At 33.0% G+C, this 13,773-nt stretch overlaps 2 protein-coding genes across 5 annotated transcripts; one reads left to right on the forward strand and one right to left on the reverse strand.

Moving 5' to 3' along the window:
* The first annotated feature begins 618 nt into the window (after nucleotides 1–618).
* Nucleotides 619–7,083, forward strand: Cdc50 (cell cycle control protein 50A). 4 transcript variants are annotated; one of them, XM_090172387.1, is made up of 9 exons: nucleotides 619–732; nucleotides 2,695–2,760; nucleotides 3,975–4,108; nucleotides 4,174–4,311; nucleotides 4,959–5,157; nucleotides 5,217–5,333; nucleotides 5,389–5,583; nucleotides 5,648–5,813; nucleotides 6,626–7,083. In XM_090172387.1, the coding sequence occupies exons 2-9, from the start codon at nucleotides 2,712–2,714 to the stop codon at nucleotides 6,705–6,707; spliced, it is 1,080 nt and encodes a 359-aa protein (XP_090028513.1). In that variant the 5' UTR covers nucleotides 619–732; nucleotides 2,695–2,711; the 3' UTR covers nucleotides 6,708–7,083. The 4 variants fall into 4 exon arrangements, with proteins under 4 accessions (XP_090028513.1, XP_090028510.1, XP_090028514.1 ...); XM_090172384.1 differs by lacking the exon at nucleotides 619–732 and adding an exon at nucleotides 895–909; XM_090172388.1 differs by lacking the exon at nucleotides 619–732 and adding an exon at nucleotides 895–909 and having other exon boundaries at nucleotides 6,787–7,083.
* A 2,100-nt stretch (nucleotides 7,084–9,183) lies between these two features.
* On the reverse strand, nucleotides 9,184–12,747 carry Sc2 (trans-2,3-enoyl-CoA reductase Sc2). The gene is made up of 12 exons (XM_090171302.1): nucleotides 12,540–12,747; nucleotides 11,845–11,892; nucleotides 11,722–11,773; nucleotides 11,617–11,661; nucleotides 11,447–11,550; nucleotides 11,267–11,379; nucleotides 10,005–10,110; nucleotides 9,862–9,934; nucleotides 9,744–9,787; nucleotides 9,631–9,688; nucleotides 9,437–9,571; nucleotides 9,184–9,375 (listed from the first exon to the last, which is right to left on the reverse strand). Exons 1-12 carry the CDS (start codon nucleotides 12,543–12,545, stop codon nucleotides 9,248–9,250), a joined length of 912 nt encoding a protein of 303 aa, XP_090027428.1. The 5' UTR covers nucleotides 12,546–12,747; the 3' UTR covers nucleotides 9,184–9,247.
* Nucleotides 12,748–13,773: the final 1,026 nt, after the last annotated feature.

Genomic DNA, 13,773 nt, shown 5'->3' on the forward strand with positions numbered 1-13,773 from the left:
TCATTTGGTTGGCTCGAATTTTTTTTATTCGGTTGTAACGTGCGGGCATTTCAGTCCTCTCGTCCATTTGATTAACCAGGGCGAGATATGTGTAACGGCCACGCCATCGGGGGATACGTGGAAACAAGGGTGGGGACACCAGTGGCGGAAGTATGCCAACCACCCGTTGGGGGATTGGTGGTCGTCCTCACACGGTCATCCACAAACTCTGCCTCCCGGACGCTTGGGATTACAGGATTGAGCCACTATACTCCCGGCGTTTGCTCGAATTTGGAACTTTGAAGGGTGAGGTTTGAATCTCCAGCAGACGGAAAATAAAGTGAGCCCCTTTTCAGGGTGGGAACTAAGGAACTTTTTAAAGTGAACCAGTGAGTGGCAGTGACCATCGAATTAGCCTTCGACCCCGTGCCCTGAAATACCTGAGCTAATCCATAATATGTATCCGTAAACCAAGAGCAGCCCGAACGCCGCCGACCAAATTTAATAGATCACCGCTGCCTCTGCCGCCGCCTAATACCGGCGCCGGGAACGAGCTCCACAAGGCCTCTCTTGTCATGATTAGCCTTGTTATGGGCGTGGTTATGATATGGGAACGTCACTGGTGAAGTTGTGACGTTGACCAACTTCGTTTCTGTTTCATTATTATTTCATCTAACGAGGTCGCCAGTTGGCTTTGGCTATGAAAACGTTTCAATTTATTAATAGAGTTTGAATATCTGAATTATTTAAAATGTAAGTAATTGTAAAATTATATACTTATAGCCATTTTATTTAAATAATATATTTAATCACAAATTTTTGATTAAAAAGGAATTTACTAAAGCTATAACGTATTAGTGAATGAGCAAAGGCTTAATGGTTTAGTTTATTTGAAACTGCATTATTTCGGAGCTAGGATGTTTTGTGCATGTTAGTAAAAATGTCGCATTTATACGAATAGGAACATTTATCTTGATTTGTAGAGTGGTAAGGATTTGGAGGAATGAAATTAAGCTCTTATTAACCTGACAGAGGGTTTAAGTTAGTTTAAGACAATTTCGTAATTATACAGACAAAATCAAGACATACAGTAAGTTTCTTTGTGAAACTGGGAACTGAGGGGAAAAGACTTATTATTCCAAGAGTTTCAGTCTTAGATGTATGGAAAGAGGAAAGAGCACTTCCTAGAAGCCATACAAATTGGAAAATTGTTATTGGCCTGGCCATTTTGCTAGGTGAAAAGCGTAGCTTCTATAATACATTCATGGGTGAAATAACCAAAGCATCTTCAGAGCCAATTTATTTTCAGAGACTTTACGTAGAAATGGAACATAGTAGATTCATAATTGATTGTCTAATTCTTTCCTTCTACAATAGATTCCACTTTTTTAGTAACTTTTTGCTTGTGATATGTATAACAGAGGTACAATACTTTTATTTACAAAGACTAAGCAAGCCAAACTGAATCAATTTCATATTTAAGGTCACCAAATTGGATAAATATGAAAACGTGGTTAATTCGGAAGTCTTCCCCAAATAAAAAGACAAAGGGAATCTTTATAGTTGTGGAATAGACATTGATATATTTTTTTTGTAACACAACAATCTGCTAGGCTAATACATGTGGAACTGCCCGTATTTATGGATAATTCATATTTATTTAGCCACAATTTTATGTATTACCATTGTTGGTTAAACTTAAGACAGTATCTTAAATTATCATACCAAATTTAAATGAGTCAAATTATTTTATTGTTCTTCAAGATATAACCCTCATAACAGCAAAATTGACAAATCTCAGTTTAAAAATTTAACTGAACTAGGTCTTGTAGTTAACTCTTGGTTTAGATGAGACGTAAAAATACATAACAATATCAACCAATAGCCAATCAAAATGAACCAATTTAAATACTAACCTTAAAGTAGCCAAATTAAATTTAAGTACAAAATGAGGATAATTTTAAAAATGTGTTTAGAATTTGTATTGGCGTTGGTTAAATGCTAAATACTACTCTTGAGTGAGAGTGAAACTCTAAATATCACTAACGATTTTGCCCAAGTCAGTCTAAATAATGCATGCAGTCTCTCATTTAGCTAAGGCCCAACAGCAGTTGTCTAATTACAAGAACAGTGCCTCTCATTAGAGAGAGCAACCTAGCTATTTCCCCGTAAACAAGGCAGATGACTAACTCAATTTCCCAAAATTTTGAAAACTTAATTATACATCACCAGTTCAAGCCCTTTGCTTACTCAAAAAAATAAAAATAAAAACTAAATCACAATAAGTATAAAGTAACAGGACTAGCACTGTGCTACCTTCAACGTGAAAACTACATATTGAGTATTACTATTAAAGGTAATTTGCTGTGTTCTCTCATATACCTTTAGAATCCCTCTTATCAGTGTAGATAAAACTTTGAAGGACCTTCAGACAATTCAGCTGAAAAATGGTTTTCCAAACAAGGCTAGATAATGAAATTGATATAATTTTTAACTCTTTAAAATGATGTTAACATAGCAAGAAAATATGCATGACAATCGCTATATTAAAATGATAGACATGTATTTTAATTTTATTTCAGAGTGAAACTAAAAAATGTGTAAACTTATAAATTTCTAAAACAAACTACAGAAAAATTTGGTGTATTACTAATAGCCTAAAGGGTAGTTCCACACCACTATTTGTTATTTAATTCTTAACATTTATCATTTTAGCTGTTTATTGTTCAATCATGGCTACACCAATTGAGGAACCACAACTTAAAACCAAGAAACCATCAAGTAATTTTCCATTATTTAAGATTAAAGTGGTCATGACCTCTTTCAGTCATAATACAGACCAAAAAAAGTTTGATTTTAGTTTGTATACACATTATTAGTTAATATTAGCTTGGTGTTAAATAGGTTAAAGTTGTCAGCATATTTCAAGTAACTAGTTAAAGGGGTAATAAGTTGTTATTCAGTTGGTAGGAAAATACTTCTTTTTTTAAGTTTGAAATTAGTTGGTTTTTAGTAGTCAGAAAATTGCATATTTCAAGTTGGTTTTAATTAGAAAAATGTATAAGGGTTTGATTCTGGTCTAGTTTGAAATAAGTAGGTTATTAAAGATGATTTAAGTTATTTTTAAGTATGCAGTGGTCCCAACTTATTTTTGGTAAGGGATAAGTGATCAAAACATCTGATGAATATTTGTCTGATATGCCAAGTTCAGCTGATTATCAGGCAAATATCAAAATTATTCATCTGATAATTGTGTAACTTGTTTTGAGGATTGTGAATTTTGTTAATGTATATTATGGACTATCAAAAAGTAACATAATAACTAAACAAAATAAGATTAAGGCAATGCAATATTAAATAGTTATGAAATTCCAACCCTAATTATATTGTGTTAAAAAGGAAAGTTCAATAATATTTAGAAACATGGTGGTGTGTCATCCTGACCTTTGAACAATATGGGGGAAATAGTAGCTCCTACTTGTAAGATTTTTTCAAGGCTTGCACAGGAAATGTAAAATTTAAACACACTTACACTAATGATTATAGTTATTATTTAAAATCAAATGAGTTGTCGAGATCCATTTGGCTCTAGCATTATTGTAATCCTATAAAAAATACATTGACTCCCTCTTTCATCAGGGTATCTACTCTTTTGATAAAGGAATCCACCACAGACCACTAAACCCACTCCCAGATAGATAGACCTAAGCTTCCATTGAAATTTTCCACTGAAATCCACAAACCAATTTTTTCCCTGCTGCTATTAAATGGCTGTTTTCAGAATTATGGGAGTTTTTCGGTTTCAGCTTTCCATAAAAAAGTGTCAAGGTTAACAGTTTGGCTCCCATGGCATGAAGGGCTTGCCACCACCCTCCTACGCAATTAAGATTGGCCACTTGGGATAGAGGCAAAAAAGTGTACTAGCTGACTTGGGACAATGGTGGTGCCTTAGTATTAGCCTAGCTGATTTTTATATAATTTCTTGTATTCAATAGACAGTGCCTTCAAACAACAGCGGTTACCTGCTTGGCAACCAATTTTAACTGCAGGAACTGTACTACCCACATTTTTTGTTATTGGTCTGGCATTTATACCAATTGGCATTGGTTTGCTTGTTTCTTCAAATGAAGTATGACATGTATATGAATTTTTATCATATTACTCTATATTTACAGCATTTTTTATTTTTCTTAGGTCAAAGAAAAACAAGTAGACTACACCTATTGCAACAGTACTAAGTTTCCAGATAAAACTTGTGATGAATTAATTAGGAAAAGTCCAAATGAAACATGTACTTGTGAACTAACTTTTACTCTTGATGAGAGCTTTAAAGTAAGTTGTTAGTATTAAAATTCAACAATAATTTAAATTATCCCAATATTTCATGTTATGGATGCATGAAAATTTTTAAGTCGAGATTTAAACTTATAATAATCTAACAATACAATATTTCATTGGCAAACATGGAAACTGTCATAAATTAATTTAAATATCAATATATCTCTTATTACTAACTATGCAGAAAGGCAGTTTGTATAAGCTTGACTAAATATTACATGGTGAGGGATATTGTAAGTTTCAGAAAGTGTTTTTTGAGTATAAATCCCTTACCAAAAATAAGTTGGCTAAAAACCACCTAAAACAACTATTATTTCAACTTGGTTTTAAGTTTGTATTTGGGACAAATGCATACCTAAAAGTAACTTAAATAATCTTTAACAACCAACTTATTTCCAACTAGACCAGAATCAACCCCATACTTAAAACCAACTTAAAAATAATATGTAATTTTCTGACTACTAAAAACCAAATAATGCTGACAACTTGAGCCTACTTATTAACTAATAATGTGTATACAAACTAAAATCCAACTTTATTTTTTGGTATGGGAAAGCTTCAAATTCAGGGACTCAACTGTAAAGAAAAAAAACAAATCCCATTGTTACGAAAACTTCTTATAATAATTTTTGTGTTTTTAGGCTAATGTTTATATGTACTATGGACTAACCAACTACTACCAAAACCATCGGCGATATGTTAAATCAAGAAGTGATCAACAGCTTTTAGGAAAACAAAGCTTCTCTGTTGGGGAATGTGAACCTTTCGCAACTAGAGAAATAGATGGCAAAGAATACAAAGTTGCACCATGTGGAGCAATTGCCAATAGCCTTTTCAATGGTATTCTTATGAAATATTATTTTAGTAATTGGAAGTTCAGTACCCATGATATATTCTAGACTCATTGACTCTGAGGTTCAAAGATGAAACAGCTGCGGGAGAATTTAAGCTTGTGCCTTTAATTAAAAATGGAATTACATGGCCAACTGATAGCGTTAAATATCACAATCCATCAAGTATGGTTAATTTTATTTTGCATAAAACCTGTTTTAAACATGGGTTATGATTTAGGCTTCGATGGCACTGTTAAACCTCCAAGTTGGGGTGAAAGTCTCACCCAAAATTATACTGATGAAGATCTGATTGTATGGATGCGTACTGCAGCTTTACCAACATTCAGGAAGTTGTATCGTAGGATTAATCATGATGATGATGGATTTAGGAATAATCTACCAAAAGGAACATACAAATTAAATGTTATATATCGTATCCTTTTAAAATATTTAATGCTACTTTTAAATGAGTTATTCTCTTGACTACTGCATGTCAGGATACCCTGTAACATCATTTCAAGGAACCAAGAGAATGATTTTGTCTAACACCTCTTGGTTAGGTGGTCGAAATCCATTCTTGGGTATTGCTTATATTGTAGTTGGCACAATATGTTTATTGTTAGCCTTTGTATTTTTAGTCATCCACAACAAATTTGGTCGCAGGTAAGAGATTTAAAAAGTTTAAGCCTATAATAATAATTCGGGTGTGGTCTACTTAATATAGTTTGTACATAGAATTGTGACAGGTTTTTTCTAACTTCATTTGGCTTTGCTACCATAATCATTCCGTTTTAATAATTAATTTCCTAATTTCAAAGAATTAAACATTGAGTGTGGTTCTATAATAATAACAAAAAATTGGTCCAAAATTCAAAAGCTTTAGTAGAGAATGCTTGGTTGACTAATTGAATAATAGATCAGAATGCATGGAAATTATGTCTAGCAAACTCTTTTGTCTATTAGATTTTCTAGACATTTTATTTAATTCTTATAATATCTAATTAAAAAATTAACACAACAAAATTGTTGATGGGTTTATATTGTGGATTAATTTCATGCAGTAGTATGATATTTTCTAAAATAACACATTACAAATTTTAATTTTCAATAAAAACTTGATCAATTAGGTAAAAATAAATGGAACTTGTTTCAGGTATCCACCTGAATAACTGAGATATCTAGTGTTATTATTCCGTTTATATACGTATAAACAAGATCCAAGTATTCTCTCTTTCGCAACTTCACATTATAATTTTTTGGTTTTAAATATTGGTTTTTTTTAAATAATTCTTTGAAACCAGAGGTTCTCAACCAAGTGTCTTGTTCAGCTTTTCCTGTAATATAGTGCTGTCACTGTATTTTCTACTGGTAATATTGCTCTATGCTCGCCTTTTCCTCTTGGGAATTGTCAGTGTTCTTCCAAGAGAGCCAAATACTTTTATGTTAATTATACTTGTGTGGTTCTTTTTTTGAAGGAGATATGGCTGGCAATCAACCCCTAGTTGTGTGGGTGATACAGAAAGTACGAGGTTGAGAACCACTGCTAATTTAGATTGAATAATAGAGCTTGGAACACCCAGCTGGATTATATTTGAACATTATATCACCTCTATTTTTTCCCTTTTTACTTTTCCAGTACACATGACATAGTTAATATCAACACTCGAACTCCTTACTGATGTTTCTAATTTGCATTTACAACTTAGAATTAACATTCCATCAAGTCGGATGGTATTTTTTATTACTTTAAAGTTTTAAAAACTGTTGATATTTCAAATATTTGAATTGCATTGAAGTATTGCTGTATAAAGTGAACACCTTTTTTGCTTAATGCTTAACATTTTAGTTTTAAACTTAAGAGTTATTTATTTTGTAAGAAATCTCATTTATGCGAATGCAATGTATCTCTAATAAAACTGAAGTTATTATGCAACATGTTGTAAAATGTTTCATGCCAAAGACTTCTAGGCTCTTTTAGTCTGTTTTTTTTTGGTAAACAATAATTTTTTTACCCAACCGCTGTTTCTCTTTTTAAATCCTAATATAAGTCTTGGTATGGCCATTGAACACTACATGGGAAATACTATCATTGCTCCTGGTAGGGTTCCTTGTCATTACCAACATTTAATTGTCTTACTTCTTTACTTGTCTGCGGAGCTATACATGACCCCTACTGAATTATAGAGGTATTAGAAGAATCATTAAACTGAATTACAAAAGAAATCTAACCAAATTTAATAATAGTAATAAAAAGCTTTATTAATATTCCTTTCAGTTGAAATTGATTTACGTAAGAGTTATGAGCTATAACTTAATATTAAAATAACCTGGCACATTGGGTCATTTCCGAAAATAATTTTTTAACACAGTAAATGTTTCATGCATTGAGTTTGAAAGCCTTTGTATTCTTAAATTTGTTACTAAACTAGTTAGTTTTGTTTAACTTGGGCAAAACTCTAGTCTATATGGTTGTAACAATTAATTTGTTAGTCAAAATGCTCATATTTTAGCATTGAGTAGAAGACCTGTTGTGCTTGAGAATGTACGCAGAGCAGTAATGTCCTTTTTTACATCAGGCAAGGGGTTGAATTAAGATTAGCTTGCATTCATTATGGGGCATCATCATATTAAATTGAGTGTAGAGTCAAGCGCTTAAAGGGGCTCCAACGTTCGGTAGCAAAATGTGTGTAAAGTCAGTAAAGTGCGAAATTTACGGTTGACTGGGCCCGCCTCTGCAAAGCCGAGTGAGGGGTTGGGGGGGGGGGATGAAAAGCATGCTATTTTTTTTTTTTTGCTACCGAACTTTGGAGCCCCTTTAATGGTTGCTACTGATAGGTATATGAAAAAGCATTGGATTTCACTGTACATGTTCTTCGTTTTTCTAATTTACCTGTTCTCAAATATAAAACATTTAATGATAAAGGGGCAGTAGCGGCGCTAAGGTTTTTTCACAGGTGGGCTCAGAATTTTGTGGCCCTTAGTGAAAACCTTGGATTGACCATAATTCACAAAAGTGGTGAAACCGAAAAAAAACGAAAATTTTCCAGGAAGTGAGAAGAGCAAGGTCGTTATATTGTTGCAGCTCTCGTCACCTTTACTGGACCCCCTACTGACCTTATATCCGATCTGGAGGGGACACGAGCATGCCTGGGGTATTTCCCTAAATTCCCCTTTTCTTTCTATTGTCCATTCAACTTTCTTTCAATTTCTGCTCCCTTCCTCTATCTGTTTATGGTCTACTAACTTCTTGAGTAAACGAATTGATTTTGAAAGATTTTTTTTCCAGAAAAACTTGTTTTGGCAATAAAAAAAATTCTAGAGATAAAGAAAATACATAAATTCAAAAATATGGCCTCTTAATTATAAATATGTGGCCCTTTTAATATAAATAAGTGGCCCCTCTCAAAAATGCAGGGGGGCTAAAGCCCACTTCAGCCCACCCTTAGCGCCGCTACTGTAAAGGGGCTCCAAAGTTCGGTGGCAAAAAAAAAAGAAAATTGAGCATGCTTTTCATTCCGGGCCCCCAACCCCTCACTCGGAATTGGCAGAGGGCGGGCAGAGTCAACCGTAAATTTCGCACTTTACTGCTTTTACACACATTTTGCCACCGAACTTTGGAGCCCCTTTAATCATTCCCTATCTGGGCCCCAAAATGAAATACCCCTTAAAGGGAGTATATGTTACCTTTGATCAGACTTTATGGAAGACCCCAACAATTTTAGGGATTACTTGCGCAAGGAACCACTAAGCTGTCTTGCATTGGTTAGGAAAGTATAATTTAATTGGAGAAGAAAAACGAAAAGAAATAGCCAAGCTACACGACTGGATTTTAACATCAGTTTGGTGTTTCAGTTAAATCACATTTCTTTGAATTGTTAATGAGTGATTAAAGGTTTTTTATTTATTTGAAGACAAACTTTCACTTTGAAATTTTAATGCCTAACACTTTATTTAATAATACAAAAGATATAGCAAAAAAAAAAAACATCTTAAATCACAAAAAACCTTTTTTAATAACATGTACATAAAACAATATTTGAACAAATGGGAGAATTTTATTACGTAGTAAATATGTATGTATACAAGAAATGGAATGCCTATAGCAAGTATGGAACAATAGCCTTTCTTCTCTTTGGATAGTTAGGAAATTCCTTTTTATAGTTGCGGTGCTTACCCAAAGCCCAAATGGCCATTTGTCCAAAACCAACTAACGTGAAAATTCCAGCTTTAAACAAAATTTCATAAATTAAAATTTATATTCTAGCACCAGAGTATTATAATATTACCAGGTAGGCATTGGGTCATAGTGCTGAATGTTAGCCAAGAAAGAACCTCGTATGTATAATTTGGGCAAGATACCAAGTGATAGAGCATGGTGAGTGGATTGCCATTGGGCCTTGGAATCTTCCTCTCTTTAGTTCCTAAAAAGATCAAAAACTGTAAATTTCCATCTAAAATTGAACCAAAAAAGGAAGTGTACCAGGTGGTCTCAAATTTCTCAAAAGTAAGTGAATGCTCAGATTTCCAAGTTCATAGACCTATATAAAAATACTTGTAAGGATGAATCTATTTAATTTATTTATAACTAATTACAATAAAACCAATCAAGCTTAAGCAGATCTGTAAGTTTCCAAAACCTGTATTGAAAATAAAGGATGGTTAGTAGCAACAAAGTTCAACATGATCTTAACATTTTCCAGCAATCAAGTACTTGGAGGAGTGTATAATGGGTGATTCACATAGTAACCTATGTATAATCCAAACAACCAATAATAGGAGGAATTCTGCAAAGAAATGTTTTATCAATGAATTGTTTTAAGGCAATAATTAAAGGATTTTCCTTAAATTTCAGACCTTGAAAAGGTTTGTGTAGGGCATAGTGGCATGTGAAAAGCGATGAACGAACAAAGTTTCGAGCAAGCGTTTGCCATAATGGAATGTCCAGCAAGCAACAGCAATACTTATTTGAAAAAAAAATGAGAAGAATTATAAGACTACTAAACTTACCTGTTTAAGAGATTAAATGTTCTATAAGTCTTTATTCTTAAAGCTATTTTAAAAATGTTTCAATAAATCTTACTTTTAAACTAAGTAAATGGTTATTCATAAAACGCCAGTACAGAATTAGTATACGTTTAGTAAATGCAGGAAACTACGTATGTATACACTTAGAATGTCTAAGGAAGACTAAGATAGCCCTAATGATTCTTATGGTAACTAGAGTTATTTACAGCCTAAGCATTCTCAGCAAGTGTATATGTATATAGCTTCCTAGTTTTATGTTAAAGAGACTCCATAAAAGGATGCAAGAATGGGATACTGAAATGTTTAATACTTAAAATCACAAATTTCACTAAATCATTAGCAGTTGAAATAGCAGAAAAACATACCAGTAGGGCCTTTCACCTAAAACAATTGTTTTTGAATGTGAAGATAATTAGAAGAAATTAAAAAGTGTATTGGACCAATATTTAGTGTGCAATATTACCCCTTTAAGAAAGGTCCAAAAGGACATTCATCCTCACATCTTTTCTGAGCGTTTCTATTTCCAAACCCACCACTTATTTAACCCTTTTTTTAACCACAGTGAATGATTAGGCAATGAAATTAGCAAAAGAGAATAACTAATAACATTATTTACCGATTTAAGCCATTGTACGAAGCAGGAAAAAGGGGATTCAATGGGTAGTTCTGATGGAGAAAGCATTTTTTTGGTATTTTACATGATGGTGAAAATAGTGATTGGCTGAGACTAATCGAATTGTTAATTACGTATGCGTAATATTTTGTGATTCAGTGCACTGGTTTATAAATAGAAAAATACTATCGGTCCATTCTAACTAGTAGTTTTCAAAGTCTTTTGTGAACTATTTGGAATTAATTAGCATTGTAGACATTTCAGTGGCTAGTTTTAAATTTGGTATTCAACTGATTTAGCCTATGGCTCTAGGAAAAGTATCCCCCATCACACATCCTTCTTTGGAATCACTTTAAAAAGTTTAAATTCTTTACACATTTAGCTTAATATAAAGTCAATCACATTTTGGGGAAAGCTCGTATAAACAACAGGAAAAATTTCAGAAAATGAAATTTTACCTCTACATCTTTGAACTTACTGAACAACAAAGTGCCTAGGTTCTGATGCAGCTGCAACTCCATACAAGAGAGCTGGCCGGGTGTATGTAATCAAATACAAAGCTAATGGTCCAAAATACTCCGTGAGAAACACCTAAAGGAATTAGTAATATTAGGGATTATTTGTTTCTTCCCCCAGTGTTCTCTTAAAAATACCATACCCCTTTCCATGAAACTTGAGGTCCAAGATCCTTTAAATATATTTGAGTACCATTTATAATATTAAGCTCTTTGAGAACTGCTTCGTCTTTTAACGCTTTGCCTTCTACAATTTTTTGTGGGGATTTAATATCATAGTTTAATAAAGAGACCCAATCTGTTTTTAACTTACTGGGTTCTAATTTAAGTAGCTGTCTATTAGGGTGAACACTTTTTTCTGTGAAATAAAAGGAAGTATAAACTTAACTAAGTTTTACTTTAATAGTAGGACACATACTTATTTTATGTATTTCCTTTTTTATATCCAAAACTGTAGATGTAGGTAGGAGCTGAAAAGTTAAAATGTTTTTCTTAATATTTTTAAATAAATCATAAAATTGTTTGTAGTATATAAACTCACATCTTTTAAAACTCCTACGGACTTTCCACTACTTTGAACTATTTGTACCTACAGTTTTATTATTATTATTATTATTATTATTATTTTTTACAGAGATGTATAGATAAGGAAGGGTTAAAACAGTACATTTTAAAATCACACACCAGTATAATGGAATCACTAAAACAGTTTATATTTTGGCAATAATGGTAATTAGAATATACCCAATTATTTTTCACTGTGCGTTTCCTTAGTCTCTTATTTGGGATTATAGACTATTTAAACATCACTAGATGACTTGGGTATTATCCTAGCTGATAATTATTATTGTTATTACTATAATTATTATTAATGTAGATGGTAAATGTTTTATTCTGTTATTAGAATCAGATAGTTTTTTCTCCTTAAGAGGGTTTTTAAGGAATTATCAAATATTTTATCGATTTAGATATTCTATGACTAGAAAGTACATGGAATTTGTAAATTATCAATGCATTTTCCTTAATAACGACTTCGCAATAAGCATCTAATCTAAATGAAGAGGAACTTTTTAAGGATACTAAGGTTTTAAGCATACTTAATCTGGGATTCCTGTGGGTTAACATTCGTCAAGGTTAAGATTTCGATAAAATTTTCAACAATGTAGCGAATTTTTTGGGAATTAAATGCAGGGATTAGAAATTACTGCAATCAGGTTAATTTATAGTTACACTCACCTCCATGATTAAAGTGATTACACGGCTTCGAGAGAAGAAATATATCTACCTAAATTGTACGGTTTAATTTAATTAATCATAAACACCAACGCGGAAAACCAAATCTGCTCTTCTCTTCCAAGGAACCTCCAAACTAAAGGAGTCTAAGCGAGACTATATAGCGGTACTGCGGTAGTGAGAGACTGGCGCCACCGCATCGCAAATAAAACAGCGGGTTACTCCTGTAACCACTAGTAGACCAAAATGAATTCCAATTAAACCGTAAAAAATACTCGTTCTATCCGCGTCGCACTATAAATAATAAAAGTATTGAAGCGTTTAAAGCCAACAAACGACTTTTCAAAAAATAAAGTAGTTTTATATAAAAATTACGGATGATTTTTAATTTAATTTTGAAATGTGAAAGATTTCATTCCAATACAATTAGTTTCCTATTTTTATAAAATATAAAAGTTTTAATTTTTAATTTAGGTTCGTCAGTGAACTTATTTTTTTGTAGCTAGATGGCAGACATATCTCCATTCTGAACCACGGATTTCTATGTTCTGAACACTCGGCGCAGAATTAACAACTTGGGCAAGCATGAAGATCCAGGTACTATTACAAACCGGATTTTCTCCATAGGCTTTAAGCTTACTATTAGTGGCAACGGGACTGAAAATCAAGGAACTTTATCATTTAGCTTCTACAATGCATTCTCGTCTCGCGAGACATTAATGTTCTGTGAAAGGCTGTTTAATATTGTCAACAGAAGGCGCCAGGCGTACTTTGATAAAGTTCCTTAATTTTCGAGTCCCTTTGCCACTAATGGTAAGCTTGAAAGCCCATGGAGAAAATCCGGTCTGGGGCTCTATATTATTCTCAACTCAATGATGAAGACTACCCATCCTGGAATAGAAAATTGTATTCCCCCCAATGCAGCTGAGACTCCCCGATTTCTCTAAGGCATCTCAAACCAGGGCTGGACATAAGGATATTTTTTTGGGTAGCCTGAATAACGTGGAATGGAATAACGTGGAACCTGAATAACTTGGAAAATATCAAGCCACTAGAATAACGTGGAACCGGAATAACGTAGAAACTGAATAACGTGGAAAATGTTAAAACCGGAATAACTTGTAACCGGAATAACGTGGAATTGGAATAACATGGAAACTGAATAACGTGGAAAAGATTAAAATTAACCAGAATAACGTGGAATCGGAATAACGTGGAAACTGAATAACGTAGAAAA

Source organism: Leiobunum rupestre, chromosome 4, assembly GCF_980474605.1.
Source record: "Leiobunum rupestre chromosome 4, qqLeiRupe1.1.hap1, whole genome shotgun sequence".
NCBI lineage: Eukaryota > Metazoa > Arthropoda > Arachnida > Opiliones > Sclerosomatidae > Leiobunum > Leiobunum rupestre.

Bases quoted from the DNA above. Each gene is read 5' to 3' on its own strand.
- Cdc50 (XM_090172384.1), top strand. The intron at 5,334-5,388 runs GTATGGTTAATT...GTTATGATTTAG, and splicing joins TAAATATCACAATCCATCAA to GCTTCGATGGCACTGTTAAA. The intron at 5,584-5,647 runs GTATCCTTTTAA...ACTGCATGTCAG, and splicing joins CAAATTAAATGTTATATATC to GATACCCTGTAACATCATTT.
- Sc2 (XM_090171302.1), bottom strand. The intron at 11,662-11,721 runs GTATGTGTCCTA...TTTATTTCACAG, and splicing joins AAAGGAAATACATAAAATAA to AAAAAAGTGTTCACCCTAAT. The intron at 11,380-11,446 runs GTATGGTATTTT...TAATTCCTTTAG, and splicing joins CTCAAGTTTCATGGAAAGGG to GTGTTTCTCACGGAGTATTT.